At 39.1% G+C, this 24572-nt stretch overlaps 1 protein-coding gene across 1 annotated transcript; it reads right to left on the bottom strand.

Annotated features, from left to right (window-relative positions):
• Positions 1 to 2546: 2546 nt before the first annotated feature.
• On the bottom strand, positions 2547 to 14414 carry mylk4a (myosin light chain kinase family, member 4a). The gene is made up of 15 exons (XM_074688583.1): positions 13881 to 14414; positions 11331 to 11468; positions 10785 to 10881; positions 10218 to 10656; positions 9622 to 9959; positions 7689 to 7794; positions 7110 to 7203; positions 6635 to 6744; positions 6311 to 6452; positions 6150 to 6220; positions 5940 to 6068; positions 4489 to 4641; positions 4294 to 4372; positions 3976 to 4033; positions 2547 to 3749 (listed from the first exon to the last, which is right to left on the bottom strand). The coding sequence occupies exons 1-14, from the start codon at positions 14412 to 14414 to the stop codon at positions 3977 to 3979; spliced, it is 2487 nt and encodes an 828-aa protein (XP_074544684.1). The 3' UTR covers positions 2547 to 3749; position 3976.
• Between the last annotated feature and the right edge of the window lie 10158 nt (positions 14415 to 24572).

The raw sequence follows: 24572 nt of genomic DNA, 5'->3' as shown, positions 1-24572 counted from the left end.
TAGACATGTCAGTTAGTTTTTTTCCACCCTGTGCTTCTTTGCTCCGGTGGTCTCTAACTGACAGGAACTCAGGCACTATTTGTTATCTTTAGGCCCAATAAGTCCATCTGGTTTTGGTTTGGCTCCTCAAGATCGCCCCTGGAGATGTGGATGGAGGGGACTTCAGGGTGAGCAGAGGTGGTGGAGGGGCATTACTTTTAGAAGGAGGATTTTTTTTTCTCCTCCTTAATTTAATTTCTCACCGTTCCAACCTGGGCTTGGACCAAGGATCCAGTGAGAGCTTGTGTTCAGCTTCCAACCCTCAGGCTCCTGGAAATATATGCACAAAAAAAGTAAGAAAGAAGGGAAAGAAATCAGTATCACCTGTTTTGCCAGACAACTTGCATGTATGTAGTAATTGCTATTAAGTGACTCAGATTGTCTCTGCCTGGGTTTGAAGAATCTGTGAACTCTCTCTGAACCATTTCCCAACATGAAACCTTTTTGTGTGTGATGAAATGATGTGTAAAAACAAAACACTAGAAGACTAAACAAAGATTTCAGTCCTTTGATATGAACTCAGGATGGAAAGTATTTGAATTTCATGTTAGATTTTGTTTTCATAAAAATGTTTATTTCGCCATTAAATAAGTTAGAAGAAATCTTTTATCACAAAAGCTAACCTCTGCCCAGCACTGATGAAACACATGTAGCCTAGAGCAGCCAAAGCTCGTTGGTGAGCTTGCTACAGAGCTAGCAAGAACTAGCATCAACATTTATCAGGATATATTTTTAATATTCTAACTGTTTTGTGGTTACATCAGTTTTTTTTTTTGTTTGTTTTTTTGTTTTTTTTTCTGTGTGAAATTAAGGTTTAATAAAAAGAAAATAAAAATAAAATAGAAAAATACGTCAATCTGCCAGATAGCTGTCAATAAGCTAGCTGGCTACCTAGCTATGTGCTACAGTAAGACTGTTTGTTGGGTCCTGACTCCTGATGCTAAATATGCTCATTAATATTTAAATTATTTATCATATTCTAGTTCTGCAATTAGAAAAACAGTGACCATCAATTTTTAAAAGAGCTTTAGCTCACCTCTCATTTTTAAGAGACAAGGGGAGATTAACTTCCACAACCACAGAACAATCTATTTTACTTGTCAGGAATAATGCCCAACAGAAACTTTAACTTCTTCTTTTTTTTTAAATTTCTACTAGCTTTCTTCTCACGACCAGTTTTAGTACTGATAATATAATTTCAGTGTTATTTGCCATTTTTAGCTGCCTGTTTTCTACTTTCTCAGAAATTTTGCAACAGCACGAGCTGCATGGATTTCATGTTTTCATACAAACCAGAGACTTACATCCATCTTTCATGTCACTCTCTATTGCATGCTCTATAAATCATATTGAAAATGAAAATAACCCAAAACTGTAAATTATTTTGTCGGCCCTTACAATTTTATGACCATGATAGTCTCAAACTACTAGATGTAAGAGTGGTCAACTACAGGGTTTCTCTGCTTTTTGTGGTAAAGTTTGCTTTTCTGGTATTTCTGTACAATTAAATACATGTTTCACGTTGTACTCCCCCATAAAGTCTGCACTTATCCCTGACTAACCCTGTGGGTTTTGTTAAATAAGACCTTAGTGTCTCAAAAAGGATAGAGCAGGCTTAAAGTCAGGGCATATTTTGTGGATATTTAGATTAAAATGTACACATACTCCTCAACAACTCAATTTGCTGACATTTTTCCTTGGCTCTGTGCCTTAGTTGTTCTTCTTACCTCTGCAACAAAAAGTAGGGACATGTTTTTTTTTTCTTCAAAATATGTGAACCCAAGCCCCATTCTCCAGACATCACCATCATCCCACACAATGTTTATTTTTTCAGGTGAAAAAACTGTTTTGCTCACACTGACTCCCTCAGATGCTCCTTATTAGGCTCCTGGAATCAGCTGGGCTTTCATCTGTCGAAAGAGTGTGTTTGAGTGTTCAAGGTTTAAACTGACTGAGGTCGAGACTGGAAAATTCTCCCCAAATATAGTTCATAACATTATAACACAGAAAAACATGTCAGTGAAGCCACAGAATTTAGACTTAAATTGGCTTTTGAAGACTAAAAATAGATGTTTATAATTGTAAAAGAAGGAAAATGCTAAAGGTGTGCATATGTTCATACATTATGTGTATACATGAATATGTGGCTGTTTGTTCATGCAAACCAGCCACATTCTGTTGTCTATAACCATAAAATGTAATTCTTGTGCCATATAAAACAAACCATACTCCCGAAGAAGTAGCAAGATTTCATCTTTGGTGCATCATTGCAAAGATTCCTTCAGTAAGACCTTTGTTTGTGTGCTTACGATCATCCTGAGAGTAAATTCGCTGTATATATCATTAACCCAAATTATAAGTGAGCTCCCATCAAAAAAAAAAAAAAAAGAAAGAAACACACTCCTTATTTAAGACACTATATCATTTAATGGATGTGTACACACTTCAAAAATACATGCTGAATTTGAAATTGTTAAAACTCTGTGAAGACAAGTTTTACAAGCACTCTGTGTTCAAAATAAGTTATTGATACATTCATTGAAAAGTTAAAATTAAAGCCATAAATGTTTTACTACATTTTTTTTGTTACTGAGGCAACATTAGGTAGGTAGTGTATGACTAATGAACCTTCACAGAAGGCATAATAAAACTGTTTTGAGACTAAGAGTATCTACAGTATAGGTTAAATATGCAGCTAGAGAGGTGTGACAGCTCAAGCATACAGTTCAATTAAAAAAACAAGTTAAAAAAAAAGTTATGACTCAGTTTATGACGCTTAAGAGCTATAAGGTCTAACTAGCATAGGGTCGATACATGCAACAAAGAGATAAACGAATACACTTAATAAGACATTACCTGTGCGGGTGAACTGTTGGTTATGAAGTAAAAGTGTGTTTTCTACATTAACACCTGCACAGAAAACGACATGAAAGGAAATATGGTAGAACTGTGGTAGCTTTATGTATGATATATGTTAAAATAAATAAAATGATAAAGTGCACATCCTACAGCCCATGACACCAGCCACACAAAATCTTTTTCTTTGTCCATACACACAGTACAAATCCAGCTGCTTTTTGGAGTCCATCCATTTTCAGAAAATGAGATTTGGTACTTATTTACAGAAAAAAAAGGTATGAGATTACACCTGTGAATGAGATGAAACACATGAAAAAACAGACATATGACAGGAACTGTGTTGTAGCCTTCACACAGAAAAGTTGAGGTATGTTTCTATCTATCTGAATATTGTAAAAAAGAATAAAAAGGGCCTTGAAAGATTATTGCACAGTGTATTTCATTTGAGATAGATGACAATGGCTTGATGAGTGAATATTTAAATGTGAAGTAGATAGATATTCAAAAGTAAAGGTGCACAATAATCAAACTCTAACAATAGGAAAACATAGTGTCCAAAAAAGCTAGGTCACACAATGACATTAGCACCGGTTTGATGAATTTCCATATATGATGGGGGGAAGAAAAAAAAGTTAACAGAGGGTAATGAGAACAGATTTCTCCCACACTGTTTTATTCAGTAACTGAACCTTTTCCTTCTTCGACAGAATAGAGTGAATCACAGGAAAAGGTTCACAGGGTAACCAGGGTCTCTTCCCATGTCGCCTCCAGGTGCAGTGACTGAGAACTGGGTTATTTACATGGACAGGAGGGTTGGTCCAATTGGCCACAGCTGGAGCCTCATCGTAGTCCTAAGAGGGAAAAAGTGATGATTCACTCTCAGGAGGCTAAAGTTTCTGTTTACATGTAGCATGTTGTAACAGGCGGATGCTGACCGGTGTTTTTCTGCTGTTCTAGCCTGCTGCACAAAATTTGAGACATGCTTCCCCCTTGTGGATGTTTCCAGTTAGAGAAAATTGTCAAATAGTATTTTCTTTTCCCCCCTTGAGTTTAAAATGAGATAATAAAAAGACCAACCTCAGCTATCAGTAGCAGTGGGTACACACGATGACCGCCGTGATCTGCACATGGTTTTCTGTGAAGTAAAGAAAAACACATTACAGCAACACATTTTAAAGATGAAACAACAATTTAAGAAAAGTTTGTAAATTCACAGGATTTCATTCCTGTAGTTTTGTTGTATGTATACAGATCAACAGTGAAAATAAAAAGACGACAGAACCACTTTTTTTTAATCTTCTGTTTCATTCTTAAATCCTTGATTACTGGCTTGCATTTAATCTTTTCTACACAAAAAGGTGAAACATGAATAAAGGTTACTGCTTTGTACTTTACCTTTGTATACAGGCAATGATGGAGGCTTGTGTCAGACAGCCAAGGATGCCTTAAGGCCTCAGCTGCTCCCATCCTCCAACTGATGACAAACACAACAACACATGATATTATTCAGTCAATAAAATCATTCAGCATGTCATGAAATGTCCATGTGTCACACAAACATATAGAAGTACAGAGCAACAGGATGAATACCTTTTATTCACCACCAACAGTTTGGTGATGAAGTCTTTGGCTTCTTCAGACGTATCCACAAACTCCTGCTCCTCAAAGTTCCACTTACAGGCCAGGATGTTATTCAGAGTCTCATTTTCGTCGTCACCAAGGAAGGGACAGAGGCTACTCAGACTGATACAAAGAGACATACAGGGTCAGTAACATTGCTTAATGTTGTTGGTGTGAGAAAGTACTAAGGATGGGTTCCAAATGAGGTACTTTCATAGGTACCGACCGAATTCCTTCTGTTGTACCAAGTAAAATCAAACAGTACTATGTTTACCCAAACGCATCCTTGTGACTGTGAGGGGGTGGAAGAGTAGGCGATTTTCCATGCTCGACTTGAACACAGCATCGCAAGTTTTATAGTGAGAAATAAATATGTTAAGATGAAAAACTTTGAGATTTTATTATTAAACAAAATAATAGTTATTACCACATTAACACACAAAAGTACCAAAAATTGGTAGCGCTGAGTACCTATCAAGGTTGTAATAGTTAACTAAAACGAAACTAAAAACGAAAACTAAAATTTAAAATACATTGCAGTTAACTCAAACTAATAAAAACTAGAAAAGAAAACAAAAACGATAAGTAAACTAAAACTGTATCTTGTGTTCACAAAACTAACTGAAATTAACTAAAATGATAGACAAAATTCCCTTAGTTATAGTTTCTGACAATATTAATAGCCTTTAGGATTTAAATTAATCCGACACATTTTCCCAACCAATTTTAGACAGTTTTAGGCAGTTGTCAGTGCCGCACAGCACCATCATAGCGGAGTACAGGGACGAGCTTGTTTACTGCACTGACTGGCTGAGCGCTGTGCTGCGACCAAGCGTAGTGGAGCAATGAATCAGAGCATCTGTAATAGTTTAATTGTTACAGAGTCCAAGTTATTATTTATTGAAGCTCGTATTATATTGTTTTTTTTATAATTTATGTTAATGTTATTTTTATGTAATTTATGTCAACATTATTTTATATTATTGATGCTTATATTTTTTATACTAAGTTTATATTATTTTCATGTGTTGAAGGCAGCAGCCAACATTTCAGTATCAGCATTGACTGAGCAGTGAGCACTATGTTGGACTTGAAAATAAACAGTATGACAAAATATTTACTCTGACCTTTTTGAATCCTGCACCTGGTTGATAAGGGTTAAAACTAAACTAAAACTAAGCCTTGTTGCAAAAATCAAAACTAAATAAAAACTAGAATGCTCGCTCTGAAACTAATTAAAACTAAACTGTAATGGAAAATAAAATGTCAAAACTAACTAAAACTAAACTATAATGACAAATCCAAAACTATTATAACCTTGCTACCTATACCGATTGCCAGGTGTCAGGCATTTGTACCATATAGTTTCAAATGTGAGCGGTACCCATCCTTAGTTTATAGACATGTGTGTGTTTACTTACAGCATGTAGGTGATGACCCCGAGGCTCCACATGTCTGTGTTGAATGACACAAAGTCATAGTTGACAACTTCTGGAGCCAGAAACTCTGGGGTGCCAAAATTCACTCGCAGTTTCTCCCGTGGCTTATATCTATGTGTGAGATATGCTGGTGTCATGATTACAGCAGTGAATAACAGTGATTATGATGTAGTAGCAAATGGGTGAACTTACATCCTAGCAAGACCAAAGTCGATTATTTTGATCTTGTTTGTGGCTCTGTTCACACACAGAATGTTTTCTGGCTAAAATTATTAATAAAGAAAAAAAACAGATTCATTTTAGAGAACTGAATCATATTCCATCTTATTTAAGCAACTTTGATTGATTTTTACCTTTAAGTCCAGATGCAGGATGTACATTTTGTGCATGTGTTGCAGGCCCTCACAGATCTGCCTGATGAACACCACAGCATCCAGCTCCATCAAAGTGTAGTTCTCATCGATGATCCGGTCAAAGAGCTCCCCTCCTCCAACACTGGGGTTAGAGATGATGAATTATGAATTCATGGAATATAAATCTGATCTATTGTTTATTATAAAATTGCTATCAATACTGTTTGAGAACTGTTAAGTTTAATAGATATATATTTATTTGTTTATTTGTGTGTGATGTTAAAGATAGATGTACTGAAAACAAAAAAAAAAGGAAGAGCTTACTATTCAAGTACAAGGATGATGTCATTTCTTGACTCAAAAGCTGCATAAAGCTGGATCAGGCTGGCATGGTCCAGATTATTCATGACTTGGATCTCATTCTTCACCACCTCCTGCCAAAAAACAGACAGACCGACAGAGAGACAGAGAGACAGATGATGAAGCCGACAAAGGCAGGGGCAGACAGATACAGGCTTGTACACATGCACAGACAAATGAGAAAGTGTGCGCATCGTTGGACACGATGAGAGGTGTCAGCTGTGCTCTGCTATGAGACAATGCATCGTCTCTTCTAGGTCAAATATTTCTCACCTAGGTGAGAAGTATTTCCTCTGCTCCTGTTCCAAGAGGCCTTGTCGTGCGCTAGCGTGTACTAAAAATTGTTACAGAGCCCCTGCTTTATATATCATGAGTGGTGTCTCCCACTGTGGAATCAAGCAGGACTTAACTATTGTCATGAATAAAAGTGTGCCTATACCTTTTCTTTCTGACTCCTGGCTTTGATGACCTTTGCTGCCAAAGTGAGACCGGAGGAGTTCTCAACACATTTGTGCACCTGACCAAAGCGACCCCTGGAAGAGAGAGGGCAGGAAAATCAAGAGCAATCTAGAGATGCAGAATCACGTCCCTGTTATCTTAAATAGAAGGTCTGAGCAGCCCAGCTATGGTGTTTCATATTTCCATGACAAATCAAAAAGTGATCTTCCCCCAGGAGAAGTTTTACTGTTGGACAGTGTTGTAGCTTAATCTGTTATTTCATTAAATCTGAGCTGCTCTGTGTCTCCCCTTTGAAGACTAGGATTAACACTTAGTGATTAGCCACCAGCTGGCACCAGGGATACAGTTTCACATACCACTCAGGCCTGAGGTAAAAATAACCACTGTGACTCTGAAGTTATGAACCGCAGGAGGAGAGAGGGGGGAGGGTTACGCAATTAGGCTTTATGAGAATTGAGAAGGTCTTTCTCACTGCCTTTGATCTGTCCAACATCGGCTGTTCATCAATAGATTTCTTTTTTGTTTCGTTACATGAAGAATTTGAACCGATGTTGCTCACCCGCCCAGGACCTCCTGCCAGTTGATGGTGTAGAAGTTGTTGATCTGGCTGGGCTTGGCAGAAACGATGCGGTGATTAAAAGGAGCTGCTGGAGGAGGGCTGGTGTCTAAAGCAGGATGGGAGGGAAGAGAAAAGATATAATCTGTTTTAATAAGTTAACAGGAATGTGAGAACATGGGGGCTTCATTGTTAATCAGCTACACTGAGGCTTTCAGTGGGTACACAGCTGCTATAATCAAGTTAGCACATCATGCATTAACTTGCTGTGATAAACATCCACCAGGAGCAAGTATTGTCTAAATGTTAGTGCAGTGCATCTTGTAGACTGAGCGCCAGATTCCTTTGGGGTTTTTTTTATCTTGCCCTAAAAGATATTAATGCACTGGCTAAGCACTCTGGCATCCTCAGAGGAGACAACAAGAAAGCATGTTGTCCTTCAAATATAGCTTAATAAACAATGAATATTTTTGGCTGGGTTATTGATGATGTTTTTCTGTAATTCTCCCAAAAATACTAAGCATAAAAACAAATATAGAGAGTTACACAACCAACATCTCCTGGCCATTATAGACAACTATTTTTCACTAAAAAGTGAAAAATGCTTAACAAATGTATTTGAACATATTTTGTAAAAGTGAGAAAAGCACCATGAAGTATTTGAACTCTAACTCTTTGTTATTAAGAGATTCTCTATTATTTCAGGTGTTAGAAATTTTAAACAATTTGTTTTAAGGATTTATTTGTTTTATTTACTCATTTATGTCTGCACTACTTTTATGTACAGCACTTTGTTTCAGCTGAGGTTGTTTTAAAGTGCTCTATAAATAAAGTTGAGTTGAGTTGAGTTAAGAATTCTTTTTGTTTTTATTCCCCAGTTTGAGCCAGAAAACTGAAATTATCTGAGAAGTCAGAAATTCATCAAAAATAACATACAACTACTATAACACATTTTCTGGTCAAGAACATAAGTCAACAAGGGCAATTAGTCACTCCAATAATAAAAACAGGCTTTCCTTTTGTCTGCTTTTTTTTATAAAACAGTACATTTACGAATTAATGAGAATTTATGTACAATAACAACAATTATATTTTAGCATTAAAAATAATGTTTTGGTAGTCAGCAATATGCTGATATAATTTAGGGCAGGGGTGACAATCACTGTACACTTGATGGTAGTCTAATACATGTGTAAAACTGCAAAGCTTTTCACTTTAAGTTCAAGCTTTTATACATAAATTTATTTATTTTTTCTAATTTGTTTGCAGAATACTCTAATTTTTTATGTTGATATTTAAACATATCCTCCTCCCTTGCTTGTATATACTGTAAGGCAAACAAAAATGCAAAGGTATGAAATTTAATAATAAAAAATCTGATCTTTGATAAAATATAGGTGTCAATACATTTTTGGGCACTTCTTTAATTTTTTTCGACATGGAATTGAGATCGCTTTGGGGAGTAGAGAGTGGGGGAAGTCAAACCAGTGATGAGTGTAAATAGGACTGTGGCCTCTGCCCAAGCTTTTAAACAGCTAGGGAAACCAGCTGCACAATATTCAGGATTTTTATTTTAAATAATCTCAGCCATGAAACAGGAAATCTAAATTTAGTGTTATCAGTCTGAACATGCTAACAAACATCTTGAATATTTTAAATTGTATGACTACTTCTGAACATTTGTGACATTTGATTTGTGCCTAGTTTGTTATTGATTATCAGCCAAAGCATAAAGACAAACATTGCTACATCTTTAATGAGTTGATATCAACAGATGTTTCAGACTAGTGACTTCATCTCTTGTATGAAATGACTGATACACTGAACAAGTATCTGAAAACAAACAACTGCTCAAAATTCAAGCCACACAAACAGGATCTTTAACAGGCTCAAACATCATAAAGTCCTTAAAAGTGTTAAAGGGTGCAAGACTCACCAATAAAGTAGCGCTCAACATCATCCTCTTCCTCCTCCTCCTCTTCCTCCTTCTTTGCTTCCGCCTCCTTCCTCAACATCTCCAACCTTTGCTTCAGGTCAAACTGCATTTCCACTCCATCTGCCTTGAAGACAGCCCAGCCCTCATCCTTGTCCCCCTCATCATCATCATCTTCCTTTTTCTCCTCTGTCACCTGCTCCACCACCAGGCTCGTCGTAGTGTGTTCCTCCACGATAAAGTGTTCCTCCGTCACAAAGGACTTTGTGCTTGCAAAGCTGACCTCTGCTTTTGTCTTTCTGACTTCAGAAGATGAGGGGGCATTTTTGCTGTCATCACTGCTGGAAAAAAGTGTATTTTTTGTCATTATATATTTTTTTTGTAGAGATAGAAAAAAATGCACAGCTTAACTGGTTTAACAAAAGCTTAACCAACACTTAGGTAGCTCTGTATCTAAACTATCTTGCTTCATGTTGTGTAATTTTTACTCTACAGACAACTCAAATGGTAAGCTGGTCTTTACAAAAGCTGCAGACATATGAGCTTGTGAATTTATTGATCCATCAGCAAAAATTATAAATCCAAAAATCACAGTTCACCTTGTAGCAGCCAGCTCTTTTTCCTCCTTGGGGACAGCAGGAAGCTCTGGGGCTTTGACTTCTTCCTCAGGAGCAGTAACTTCATCCTTCTTTTCCTCTTGCTCACCGAGCTTCTCATCCTCTTTCTCCTCAGGCGTGGGCGTCTTCTCTTTATCTGCCGTCACCTCCTCCTCCTCCACCACCTCCTCCTCCTCCTCCTCTTCCTCTGTAACAACCTCCTCAACTTGATCTTCCTCAACCACAACCGCTTTGGCATCTTCCCGGAGATAATCCACCAGGCTGCAAGCAGGGGTGTCAGGTTGTTGATCTTTGGAGGAAACTCCAGCCTCCAGGTCCAGTAATCCGGGGCTCGGCTGCTGACCTGATTTCTCCGTATTCTCTTTGTTTAGTTTCTGCACCTCCTCAAGAAGTAGTGCCTGCTTCTTCAGGGAGATGTTTTCTACAAAAAGAGGATTTTCTTTCAGTCTTTAAGAGCTTGTTAAATGTTTATCACCATTCTTACGCAGATAAAAATGTAGAAATGTTAAAGATTCATTAAATAAATTTCTAACTTTCTTTATCGCACACCTGCTGTGTCCGGGGGCTTCATCTTCTTCTGAGTTTTCAGACCCTTTGGACTCAAAGGGGGCTTTTCTGCCCCATCTTTACCTTTGTGGTCCTTGAGCTGGAGAGATACAAATAAAAAATCAAAAACAGCAATCTCTACATGGCATGTCAATCTGAATTCTAAAAAAGATTAGCATAGATGAAACATTATGTGTCATGTTTTATTATTCCTCTTTACTCAAAGTTGGGTATTATTTTTGTTAAAAAAAAACCAACAACAACAACAACAAACCAGCTTGGTTATATCTGGACTATTTTGTGCGCAAAGCTTAACTCAAAGCGAACAGTGGTGTTCTCTCTTTTTTCAGTAGAAAGTTAGTTTTTATATCTTGTGGAGAAAACTACAACAATATCTGAAGTGAAGAAAGCACTTAGGAATAAACAAAGAACAAAGTGTCAGCCTGAAGCAAGGAAAGCAAAAGCAAGTCTAAGTGTTAAAATTACATTAGCAAGAGGAAAAAAGACCGATTCCTGAATACGTACAGTCCATAAGCATATTAAACCTACAAAGTTTCCACATTTGCGAGAGGCGAGGAAATGCTTTGGTCCACGGAGCTTTATCTTGTGAGCAGGCTGAGGAGAACTGGACTCACATGCAGGAATTATCTCCTGACTCCCTTTACTGGCTTTATTAGAGGTAGGTTTCTAGTGAAAAGACAAGATGGCAGTGCTTAGTAGGGTTACACGAAAGGCACACAGAATGAAAGAAAAGTCACATTAAGACATGTCAAACATCAATACGACAACACAATCAGGATTACAGAAGCATTTGAATAAAAGTGACAGAATGACTAGATGAAGTTAGAGTCACATTTGAAACAGATACAATAAGGAATCAATAATCAGATTAATAATAAAAATGGATGGGGATGATGTGATGAAGTTAGAATCACATGTGATGGACAAAATACGACAAATGAACCAAGAGGATTAATAATTCAATGGAAAAATTAGGGATAGAAAGATGAAAGAAAGGCAAAATAGAGCACTTTTTACCAGCTTACATATTAGCACATTTATTGCCTGTCTCCATGCGCAGACTGACTTGTGTGATGGCATGCCTTTGATTATTCACAGCAGATGGATAGACAGCAGCAGGGCAGTGAATTTATAGCTTATCACTTGTCCCACTCAGCGATGGAATGCAATGCCGACCCCCCTGAGCGGAAAATATTACAGCCACCGTAGGCTGTTGTTCAAATTTCTCAGCTGAGGAAACTCACTAAACACTCTGTGATCAGGTTGACATGGAAAAACCTGTCTTGAACCTGGGGGGTCTCACATTTGTCCTTTGAACGTTGTCCTGAGGTAAACAGCACAGGGGATATTTCCAGTGCAGAGTTTCCCCGGTGACAGCTGTATATACCGAGGTTCAACACTCTGATTGGGCGATTGGTGGAAGCATGAGGAAGCCATGGTAACAGGTACTACATGTTAGATGTCTCACACTGGAGGTGGATGAAGAATGAGCAGCCACCTGACGGGTGCTCTGATGACCACTGAAATCCCCTGAAATGTGAGTCAGTCACGAGCCATCAGGGTGCCATGTGTTCATTAATCACCAAAATATTATCCAGCCATAAAACAGGATCCAAATCTTTTAATTGGCTTGTATTCAAAAAGGATCATCTTAATCCAACACAAACATGAGCACAAAACCACAGACTGCTCTGTGTGTATAAATATCTCCACAAGTGTGCGATGAAAACTTGTCACACGACGTCAGAGGCACTCAGGTGAGTTTGCACTTTGTTGTGTTTGGTAACAGACTCTTACTTCTGTGGGAGACAGGAGAGTGGTGAGGACATGTACCAGGTCTGTAAGAGCAGCACTTGGTGACCTTTTATAGGATAGGGACTTATCATATGGTTGCATAATAAAGCACAGAAACCCCAGCTTTACAGGGAGGTGACTTTAGTGAGGAGGGAAATGAAGAGGCCTAACTCCAGCTAGGCTAAAGATCTGAGGCTTGGAGTCAATATGTACTATTGAGACCATGCTAGGTTTATATTTACACCACAGTCATTGGCTTTTTACCTCTCTGTGGCTGTTCCAGGAATTCCTGAAACACTGCATGCCATTTTTCTAACACGGACATTACTAGAACCATAAATCAAAGATAGTGTGACAGGCTTATCAGCAGGACACCCAATAAAACTTTACGAAGAGCTATTTTGCACCACAGGAAGCTCAGCGATTTGCAAAGAGGCACATGGCAGTGGCTTTTGGAAACAAATACCTGTGTTTTTACTTTTAGGAAACAGTGGTGACAGAACTTAAGACTCTCATTGTTCACTGTTTAAGTAAGTCGGTGACAGGCGCAGAGAGAGAAAGAACCAGAGGAAGACTGACTCATCACTATTCCTTGAAACCTGACTCCTGCTGAGCTGAAGGGGTTAAGACCCTTTTAGACCACAAACACAGCAGCCCGATCCAAAAACAGCATTTCTAAACCAGGCCACTCACATTTCAACCCTGGCCTCGCACCGGCTCTCTCGTGCTCTGTCAGGGGTCCCTACATGCCGAGGAGGCCATGTTTCACTCAGGTTCACATCCAACAAGTATAAATCTGAGTAACATATATGCGTTTATATAAGTGATATATCTTTTTTACAGTGGCTTAGGTAACACTTTAAAATTAGCTTTCTTAATCACTTTAACTTTAATCAGCACTTGGCAAGTGGGAACATGCCAGATCCCAGACTCTACCTGTTACCCCCGCTCTGTACAGAAGGTATTTAAGACACAGGCCAAGTAACATTCACAGGTCAGAGAAGGGTTGGACTGGTCAGCTTTGCTGCCAGGATCATTTTCACATGTCCTGGCAAAAGCAGAGGAGGATCTTTGCCAGATCTAAGAAACCAAAGTCAAATTGAAAAGCCATAACATATTATGCAACGGAGCTCTGGCAAGACTAGATGTTCTAGGTGATAGGTGGTCAGCGAGACCTGTACACATCTTCAGATCTCCTGCTTAAGAATCTGAACCTTCAAAAAGAGAAACGTTTTATCCATTTGATAGTGAAACAAAATCTGCAAGCAAACACATAGGTCTCACCTTGTCAGGCTTCTTGCCTATTGTGTCTGTGGATGATTTCTTCCTAATGGCTTGCTTGCCTTTATTGTCTTTGGACTTGAAGCTCTTCCGAGCTGCGGGGCCTTTGAACATCAGCTCCATAACCTTCGAGCTCTTCACCGTCTCCCCAATGAAGCTGATCACTTGTTGCATGCTGAGAACCAGCTTCTCCATCCCCTCCAGCTTCTGAGCCTGCTGCTCAGACCGCTGGTTCACTGCCGACATTATGGTGCTCATCTCCTGGCAGATCTCCCTCACCTCTCGCCCCAACACCACCTGGGTCTGGTTCATCATCTTGGGAGGAAGATGGATCTCTTCCTTGTCCACCTTCAGATTCTCCATATCCTGCTCTATGTAGTCTATGTCCTGAGACATCCCATCCAGTCGGTTGAGGACTTTTTCTTGGATGTTGATGAGCTTGTCCATCTTGCTGCTAAGCGACTCAATCCGGTTGTGGATGAGGTCAAAGCTTGAGTTGTCAGCATTTCCTACCTTGTTCTTTACCAAGGAGCTCATGGCTTCCAGTGATCAATTAATCACGTTAGGACACCAAATCGAGGCAAAAATAGGACCAGTTGCGTCCGTGAAGAAGAAAAGACCTTTTCAATAACCGTAGCCAGCTCTACCCTTCAGTGCTACCAGTTGTTGTGCAAATTAGATAAGGTTCAGAAAACCAAAGCAGGGGAACAGAGGTGATTCAAGGTCAAAAACCACCAGGCATCAGAAATCCAGATGAAGATTTTAATCCTCTATGGCTGTAAACTGAGCCTCTGCAGCGTTCAAGAACCCTCTCTGTTTCTCTCACTCTTTATCCCCACCGCCTGCTTCTCTCCGACTGGAAATGGTATTAAGAATGTAGTGAGCCGGTGTCCCTAAATGTAAACGGACAGCCTACGTCAGCAGGGGTCAAGTGTTTGGGGTGGGGGCTTGGAGGTGTTCAGGCTATGAGACACTTGAGAGCCTTTAAGTGTTAAGCCCACCTCCGTCACTCGAATGCTGGCTGTCGAAATGGTCACTGTGCACGAGGCTTCTTCAGTGTGTGACAAAGCTCAGTCATTTTTACAGGTTTTTCTTTACTCTGGTGACATTCACACAAAGTGAAGTCCTTGTAACACATAGACATGTCTAGTCCACATTCCTGAGCGGCCCTAAAAAGGACAGGCAGGAAACAGGTTTGTTTGTTTATTTCTCAGAGTAAAACAAGATTATATTAAGATTCCAAACTACAGCTGCTAAATATTCAAAGTGACGTCTGAAAGTCTACTGATTATGTGACACTGCTGCGTGTGTGTGTCTGTGGATGATTGTGAATGAGAACTATGTTGCAATGCAAATTCCCCCTTTATCTGTCGAATGCCGGTAACATAGACCTAATGTCAGGGGGAAAGAGGAAGCCTGTGGTTCCTGGCTGAAGGACCCTACAGTAAGATGTCTAGTCCCTCTGCTGAAAGAAGAGATGGCTGACTCAGATGATTTATATGATGACTACTCTTCTGTCAAAAACATCCACTGATAACCTCGCCTGAGTGAGTGAAGGATCAGTTTTAACTTAGCTCTGGTAATACGACCAGAATCCTTGTTCCCTGTAAATCAGAATATGTGTGATTTATTCCAGCAACAGACATGTGTTAATGTTGTTTCACGTGGTAAAAGCAGATACTTAATTCCCCAAGCAAACAGTGTCACACTAGAGCTGAAATGTTAATGCATCTAGATTTACTAACGATAGGTCACTCAACTCGTTTTGGCAACTTCTCCTTTATGTGCCCCCTCGGCTCATTTCTTTTCCATACATTTGTACATAATTGACCATTGAAGGAATACAGTTTATCGAACAGGGGCGCAGACACCACAGTGACGCCAACGACACTCGTCTCACTCCTTTGGATCAAGCACAAACCTTGGCTCAGAGGTGCAGCCGCTTAAGAATAGAACTTTATTTGTCATTGCAACAAGTACAACAAAATTGCAAAGCAGGTATTATAATTGTAAGCAGGTTAAGTAGAGTCAAGTGGGGTTAAGGGGTAGCAAGGTAAGGAGGAAGAGTCGTCACTGCAGCAGGCTATTACTCCTCTTCTTTCCCAATAAAAACCTAGCTGCAAAGGGCAAAGCCTTTAGATTTCCCCCGACACAAATCATGACAGATTTACCTACTATGCACCAAAGGTTGTCACAGCGGAAAGAACTGTGACGTAGCAGAAACAGATGGGAATAAAATCAGCCATCAATCACCCGTGGAGAGACAGGGACGCTCACACCTGTCTTTGGATTCCAACAGATGACAGACAACATAGGTCAATCGCTGCATGTTGTGTGTGAATTTGAGTAGCATGGACAGTCAACTTGAAAATGGAGGGGTATTCACTTAACACGCTAGATTTCTTTCTATGCAGTAATAAAAATGAAGTCATTCTTTACAGCAGAGAAAGAAACTGCATCCTGCAGCAACCTTGGTAAACATGCTACTTTGCAGCACATTAAAAGGTCAGCAGCATGCATGATTATGATTACATAATTGCATCATACCTTTCTCTGCTGAGGGGTGGGAGGGCACTTTAAGGTTATCAAACCCTGCAGGGGATATAAACAGACCTTTGGCCCAGCAGCTTATGACACAAAGCAAATATCGACTGTGTATCGCTTACACTTTACAGTGAAACGAACTCCAAAGAAAGTAACAGCATCATGAATGGTACTTTAAATCCTCTCTCACCTTCTTTGCCAAGCCCAAGCATGTGTGCACTGACTGAGCAACTGAGAAACAGCAGCCTGTCTACGGGTGCATGATGGAAATGTTGTTAAGTTAATGTGACAGCAAAGTGATTAGCATGTTTGGAGGCCGTTTCAACCGCATGAATGTTCAGAAAGCTAATATTGTATGGAATAAAATGTTCCATGTCCTAGTTTGTCGGTGTGTGTGTGTGCCCTGGTAGACCTTGTAGTTTAATCACCTGCTAAATGATGCCAACAGTGGAAAAAATTTAAAGGTAAACTGATATAAAGGAGATTGCTCTGAAGCTTTAAATAGCAAAACTTTATAATTTAACTTCAAACTTACGCATCCTTTGTACCAGTTGTCAAATTAGTTTTTTTTTTTTTCTGAGTGTGTCATGCTTGGAAGGGTCCAATTTATTTAACCTGTATTTAATTTTAGGAATGGCATTTTTTTCTTATAGAGAACTCTGGCAGCTATTGTTTACATGTTTGTGGTCTTCAACCCATGAAAATATCCATGATGCCCTGATCACTGATCAAATACTACAGCTTAAAAATTATAGTTCATGTTCCACTGAGTGAAACTAGGAAAACTACATCTATTTATCTATTTGTAGTATTTGCAAAAATATGTCACGTATTTGTTGCTCATACCCTTACAGAGGTATGTAATCTTAAATGATCAAGGATGAAAACCATCACCAAATCCTGACATGTGATCACTGTGCCTTGTTGTTTACGGTTTATGCTGTATATCTCCTTTAACATGTACAGTCTAATTCTTGCAGACTTTTCAAGCTGATCACATATCTGTCTATCTCTTGTTTCCTGTCTCCTCTTTCCTCTTTTGTTTGATTAAAAAAACAAACACACAAATTGGTACAATATCTGCAGAGTTCTTTTTCAGGCAATCAACAAGTTGCAAGTTGGGGATTATAAAGGATTGCTAGATCAGAACTGAACTGCACTAATTCAATGATGCAGATTAATCTCAGATACAGACGTGCAAATGGGAAAATGTAAATGGCATCTCTGTATACAAACAACTGCTCTTAAACATAAATAACTGCTATTTTGTAAAGCAGAAATTGCGGTTTCGCTTCTTTTGTATCCTTCAGTACATATTGCAGTTGCACACTGAGTCCCTTCTCTGATGAATCAATACTCCTTGTGGGTTATTTGGTTAAATAATGTGACCTTTCAGGTCTTCTGTGTCATGGTTTTTGTTTGGCATTGGGACAAAGTGAACTCTTAAAAATGTAGCAGCACCTCCCCAACAGAGAACACAATGTCCTGGGGAGCAGTGAGGCGGCTGATGTGGCTACTGTCCAGTCATCTCCCCAGAGCCCACTCATACACACCGCAGCCTGCCAGCCCGAGCTTTACTTTCCCTCGGAAACTTGTGGGCTTAAATGTGTGTGAGAACTGTGAAACTTAACTCCTCGTGCTAATGACTGAGACACCTCTTCTGTTCTTTCTCCATCATCTCGTGTTTTCTCCTGGCATGTGAACACATTTTGTCACTGTGACTATTTGTAGCTTTCATGTTTTCTTGTTTTGATGTAGGTCACTAGTTGACACATATATCGGGTTTATGATACCAAAATTAAATATATACATATGGACCAATGCTTGTTCAGCATCTAACCAGTTAAACAATGCTATTGAGTTTCTTTCTGCTCAAATTAATTAAAATAAATGATAAATCCTCCATGTTCTCAGATTTTACTTTAGGAGAAGTTATTATGACCAAATTACTTCAGCCATCACAGGTAATTCATCAACCATCCTAGATGCCTCCTGAATGGTGTTTTGGGTGTCTCCCTCTGCATCTTCCTGTATGTTATTGATTGAAAAGGAGGGCTCTGCCTTTTCTTTACTCTTTAACTCATTCAAAGCCTTACGGAGCACCCTCACCTCTTCTCGCAGAGCTTGGCTGATATTCTTTCGATTTTTCAACTTGGAGGCCAGCTCAGGGCAGCTGTTGTTGTTTTCTTACAGCTTGATCTCAAATTTCTGCACCACAAACCTGTTTTCAGTGCCCTTTCTGTGGGCCTCTGTCACCTGCATCTGTAGCTCCGTGTCCAGGGCGACTGGGTGACTGCTGTGTTTATTTCAACTTCCTGCTTGAAGTCTTCCTGTTGTTTTTCAACAAACTCACGGTGGGCATCCCCCAATTTTCTTTGGAGATCATCGGCTCTTAGCATCTCATTCTCCAGCTTAAGGTTTTGGCAGGCAACAAGATCCAGGAGCTCATTTACTCTGTTGATATTATTTGCCTCTGATGCTTTGACCTCCTCCTGCAGGGCCTGTACCTTCTGCTCCAATGAGATTTTGTCTGCTCCCAACTTCCCAGACACATCCAGGGCTTCAGAAGCTGTCTCTTGGAGCCTTCGATTGAATTTGTCTTGTTCTTTTTGGACGGTGTCAGCCCTCAGTTTTCCTCCTGCAGATGGGTCCGTTCTTGTAGCTCTTCTTGAACCTGTTTTGATTTGTTTGAATCCTCCATTGCTCTGCTCAAGACCTCTTCCTGTAGGGCCCTCACTTGCTTCTCCAAGGAGAGTTTCTCTCACTCAAGCTTCTCAAGGTGCTCACAGTTGTGATAGGCCAACTCCTGTCACTCAAACTCGAACTTGTCCTGTTCTTCTTGGTGGAGTTCAGCTATCAGTCTTTCATTCTGCAGACAGTCCTTGAAATTTACAGTAAAATGTTCCAGACTTGCATTCTCTTTCTCCAACGCCTGAATGGCCTCCTCCTTTGCCCTCAGCTCTTGTCTCAAGGCCTCCATCTGCAGAACGGTGGTGTTGTCAATCACCTGCTTTGGGGCTTCAGTCTCAGCCCTCAGGGTTTCGACAGACCTCAGGCCACTTGAGAGTGCCGCAAGCTTTTCGTTTTGTGCGTAAATAACAGCAAGAGCTCCTCATTAGTTTTTAGATGGTTATAAAACATATCCTGAGGCACACTGCAGGACAGGTTCAAGTGTTTCAGCTCTTCCTTGAGTTGCCTGATCTGATTGTCATAGATGGACCTCTCACTCTCTTCCATCTTCATCTGACCCTCTACCTGAGCCATGTTGGTCTTGGCTGCCCCTCTGGCTCTGGAAGCCTTTTCTCCCCCTTGGATAAGAGGTCTGGTGGCCCCCTTCCCCTCTTTGATAATGAGGCTGATAGCCTCCTCTCCCCCTTTGTTAAGAAGTTTTCTGTTTGCTCATGCAGAATGAGACATGATTAATATAGATTATAAATGAATGATATTGTCATGATTGATTAAAATTAATTCACAGCAACCATGTAATTTATCTGATAATAAAAAAAACTGTTTGACAGCACTAAAATTATTAACTGTCAGTATTCGTATCTGGTCCAATAATTAATCAGAGGTTTCTTATTTTGAACAGCAGGTGGCAGCTTTTATCTGGTTAAAGACTGAACAGAGAGCACTTAATCTATAGATAGTTCTTTAAACAGTCCAGTGACACCATTTATGTCCTCATTATAGAGAGCTTTGAGTTTGCTTTTAAATTTTAAGAAAAAGTTGTGTCGTGCTTGATGAAAAAAATGGTTTACATTTTCTTTATTTTTTTTATTTACAGAGATATTAAAAACAATTAAAAAACAGTGTCCAAAAAATCTCTTATAAGCAAAACTAACATTTGTAAATGTTTGTTTTGGCTTACTAAGAGGTGAAAATGAAAAACAATCTAGTTTGCCTTTATGAAGGGTAACAATAACCTAAGAATCCACACTATTTATGTAAATTCATTTATTTGTTATTTGATTATTAAATTTTAATCCTAGTGTTTCAGTGCTACAGAGGTGGTCTCACTGATTGAGCAGACTTTGTAATGTTAAGATAATTAAAATAAAGATGATAGGTGGATGCTGAATTAACTGAGAGCTGCTCAAAGAACTATAAAACAATAAAAGAGATCCAACATTGATTCATTAGAAGTGTTAAGCTTCATGCAACAGCATTTTACTAACCTAGATGATAAAAAGAACAGCATGGTACAGTTTTCCTTCTTAATAAGTTGATCCCAGGCGTACTACTATCATAACATGAATTTAAGAAATGCTTCACATTGAGGGTGTCACAAAGGCTATAGAGAGTTGCTGACAGATTGCAAAGACAGCTTTGTCACATCCAGGTGGATGTAGCACGGCAAATGTCAGTGCGGCTCAGGAATGGAAACAAGAGACGGTGAGAGGATTCAGCTCTGTCTCTGAGCTGTAAACAAATAAATACAGTTTGAATTTATTTATAGAGATAAGTTGTGAGATCATGTGTACATGTTGTGATAAATAAATATTCATATGGAACACATAAGTAGGGCTGGGTTGTCATTAGTGACTGCTAATAATATTTAGCAGTGGTTTACATTAACCACTAGATGGCAGCAGAATAAGTATTTTCAAGCTGAGCTTCACAGTGAAAACACTCCAGTGTGCCTTTATGCCTCGACCATGAGAGCTCACTATATCTTAACAAGCAGATTCTCCACACTCTTCATCATAAACACCAACCAGCCCTCATCTCATGTTTATCCCTGCTGCTGCAATCTCTAACATATAGAAACCCACATTCATCCTAGTGGCCAGTCTCGTCTGTCGCTCTGATACTGAGTGGAGCTTCACATTACTCCTGAAAGGATTAGCCGCCATATGTTGAGCTGACTAATTAAATAAAAAAGTGACATTTAGCTGGAGGATTGAAAAAGTAAGCTCAGAATTACCCAGATTATGCATAATTGAAATGTTTCTTAAACTTGATTTAAAATGGGGATGGGAAGCTTCAATAAACTATATTAAATACATCCAGACAAATTTATCTCTGACGTGATAAATGAACAAGATAACTTTATGTCTTAATGTATCATAATGCTAGATGAATTTATGTTTCTTATCATTCACACCAAAATCCTAATAGAAATAATGGTTTAAAATATTACTTAGACAAGAGAAGATGCTTGTTTGTTTTGTGAGGATTAAATAAAGAGAGTGCTAATATCAAAACGGAAACTCATCTCCATCACCTCCTACAATTGTTACAAGTGTCTGAGAGCCTGCTCTGAGTGTAATGTGATGCTACAACACAACACAACACAACAACATCACACTTCTGCTGTCTTCAGCTGGCACGTGTGTTGTTTTGTAAAGAGACTCTGAGTGGGATGTTTCCCACACAAGTCGGAGATTTGTTGAGAACTAATTGTGAATTATGTGTTGATACTTCAGTGAAGGAAACTAAAAAAACTTTTAAAAAGTAAATGAGTGGAAATAAAGTGCCAGAAATACCAATCATGTGCTGAGCTCAGAGTTACGCTTCTTATAAATAACCTTAGTAATCCACTGTATAACCATTGTAAAATGCCACAAACTTACATGATGTGTGCCTTTAATCTACCATGATTCACATATAAGACATTAAAATCATAAAATAAGAGGTAAAACCATAAAATGATGACAGATAACTATGTTATACAGATACATAAATGTGTCAGCCAACACTTAACGACTTTCTTCTCCAGCTTGATTAGACATTCCCCTGAGAGGACAGGCAGATTATCAGTGGAGGTTATTAAATGTTGGTCTTTCCCCAGCTGCTGTGTCCCCCTCTGAAGACAAGCCAAAAAAAGCTGAAAGGATCCATTGTCCATTAGAAAGTGAACACTGCATTTGCTTAACTATGATCGTGAAGCAGCCAGAGCTATCCAACATTTCAAAAGCAGAAGTTAAGGTAGCTCTGGATATAACGTTAGTGATAAACTGTGGCGTTATCTTCTTCCCTGTTTGATGTCTGATGTTTGCCTATTGAACAAGCATGTTACTAAATGAATCTGGAAAGATGTAACAAGGAGCGGGTTGAGATTTAATAAGTCATAGATTGCAATCTTTTTTGGTCTGATTTTATAATCTATTGTTTTATAAGCACAAGAAATCAAAATTAAATTGGTCTGTAATGAGATTAAAAAGAATAAGATATTTGCGAGTTGGAAGTTCAAAATCAAGCTAGGTTATTTTCGAGAATCAACAAAATATTATTAAAAAAAAAAAAAAAGAATCTTATTCCTTTATCATTTTTTATTTTTTACATCCTATTAAGAACTAGTTGCAAGTTCATATCATCATGAATAAAAAGATGTTTTCCACCTGATATTCAAACTTTTAAAGCAAAGTGTGAAGCAGACCTGAAATTCTTTTACAAAGATGTTTGCAGGTTAGGAAATGTTCTGATGCAGCTGAACTTACTTTCCTTATTCTCTCAGTAGGAATTCAAACAACTTACTGAGGCAGTAAAAGATTTTGATGCACTCCTGGGAATAAAAGTAGTAATAGTCTGAAGAGTTCATGTTGTGAATTATTGATTGCTCTGCTCAAACAGCAACAACACTGCAACACAGTTTATATTAAAGTTTGTCTTAGAAAATCTAAATAAAATGCGTTAGTGTTCTCCAGCTGAAGCATGAGTATAATTCAATAGTCAAACAGCCTTGTAAATACCTTAATGGCAGGTGGAGTAGATGCTCTTTGCCTCGTCCTGTAGCAGAGAAAATCACACAGCCTGTGCCAGAGGTAAGAGGCGACCGCACACATGCTGTTGACCAGCCAAATGTCCCAGCCTGTGACAGAGTTCCCCATGACTCTAGCTTTGCTCTTCATCCCTCCACTCTGGCTTTTCTTCCCCTATCTTTAACTACAAAGGACCTCTTGAAGCTTATGGAGAGGCGTCTCAAGTAGTGAGTCAGAGGAGATGACAGTTCCCTGCCGGGGGTACAGACCGCCCAAACATTAATACTACACTATCCTCCACAGCCTCTGTTAATTCAGTCAACGCCCTACTCCCATCAACACATGAAACCAAAGGACGGCCAGTTTGTCCCCATGACAAAAGAGTGACAGGTGCCAGCAGTGGGTGTCTGAGAGACTTACTCTCACTAGCTTTAACTAATCCTTCCATTCTCACAAAAACAGCAAGACTTTAATTCCCCTCTTAGAAAGTGAGTCTAAATACACTTGCTCACCAGTCAACCGGAAGCAAAGATTGAGCACTGACATTGAAAACTGAGAAAATTGTGACAGGAGCTCAGGTCTCGCTGTCAACACACACACACTTGGATGCGGTGTAAATAAATAGCCTGTGATATTGAATTACTGTTCCAAATGTCACATAGACTATCACGTGGGTGCTTACACCCAACAGTCCCAACATTCACTTATATTGTTTGAACTCCAACTCACAGCCACCTGTAAATACATGTAAAAAAATTAAAACTAAAAAAAAAGAAAGAAAAAGAAAAACTATGCAGAAATTATTTGAGACATTACTTTTCAGCCCCACCACATAATTGTTATTGTGAATCAACAACACTCTGGGTGTGATAGCCACATGGCCCCAGAGCCAGGAATGCTTCATCTTGCTGGCAGTAGCCAATCATAGCAATGTACGGCATGCCTGGATATCTACCCAGCCACTTCTGACTTCTCCACAGCCTCTGCCAAACACAATAGAAGGCCCTTTGCTCTGAGCGCTCGAATGAATCTCTTGGCTACTACGGCGTGGGATAAAAGCAAATACGATCGTTGTTTGCACTTAGTGTCTCAGTTTGGTTTTTCAATGTGATTAACTGTTTTCCAGGTTACACGTTTGATCATTTGTTACTTATCTTATTCAGTTTTATACCCAGGTAAACACAATATTATTTGGTTTTCAATCATAGAAATCAAATTTTAACAATTGTGGCTACAAATATACTCTTATATTATCCTATGGCACTATCTTTACCACAAAGGAGCAGCAGCAGTGTATTTCCAACTGTACAGCTTTCTTGTTAATCATCTGTGACTTTTACCTCCCTCTGCTGGTGATCCTACAGAATCAATAACTTCACTTCTCCACATAACATAACCTGTGTTACTTTCATGCATAAATAAAGGGCTGCATTGATACCTCTGGTTTAAA

The sequence above is a fragment of the Halichoeres trimaculatus genome, unplaced genomic scaffold, assembly GCF_033239565.1.
Source record: "Halichoeres trimaculatus isolate MK-OKI-2021-1 unplaced genomic scaffold, fHalTri1.1 fHalTri1_scaffold_15, whole genome shotgun sequence".
In the NCBI taxonomy this organism is placed as follows: domain Eukaryota; kingdom Metazoa; phylum Chordata; class Actinopteri; order Labriformes; family Labridae; genus Halichoeres; species Halichoeres trimaculatus.
Note: the sequence above shows the minus strand (reverse complement) of the source record. Positions and strands in the feature narration are given on the sequence as shown.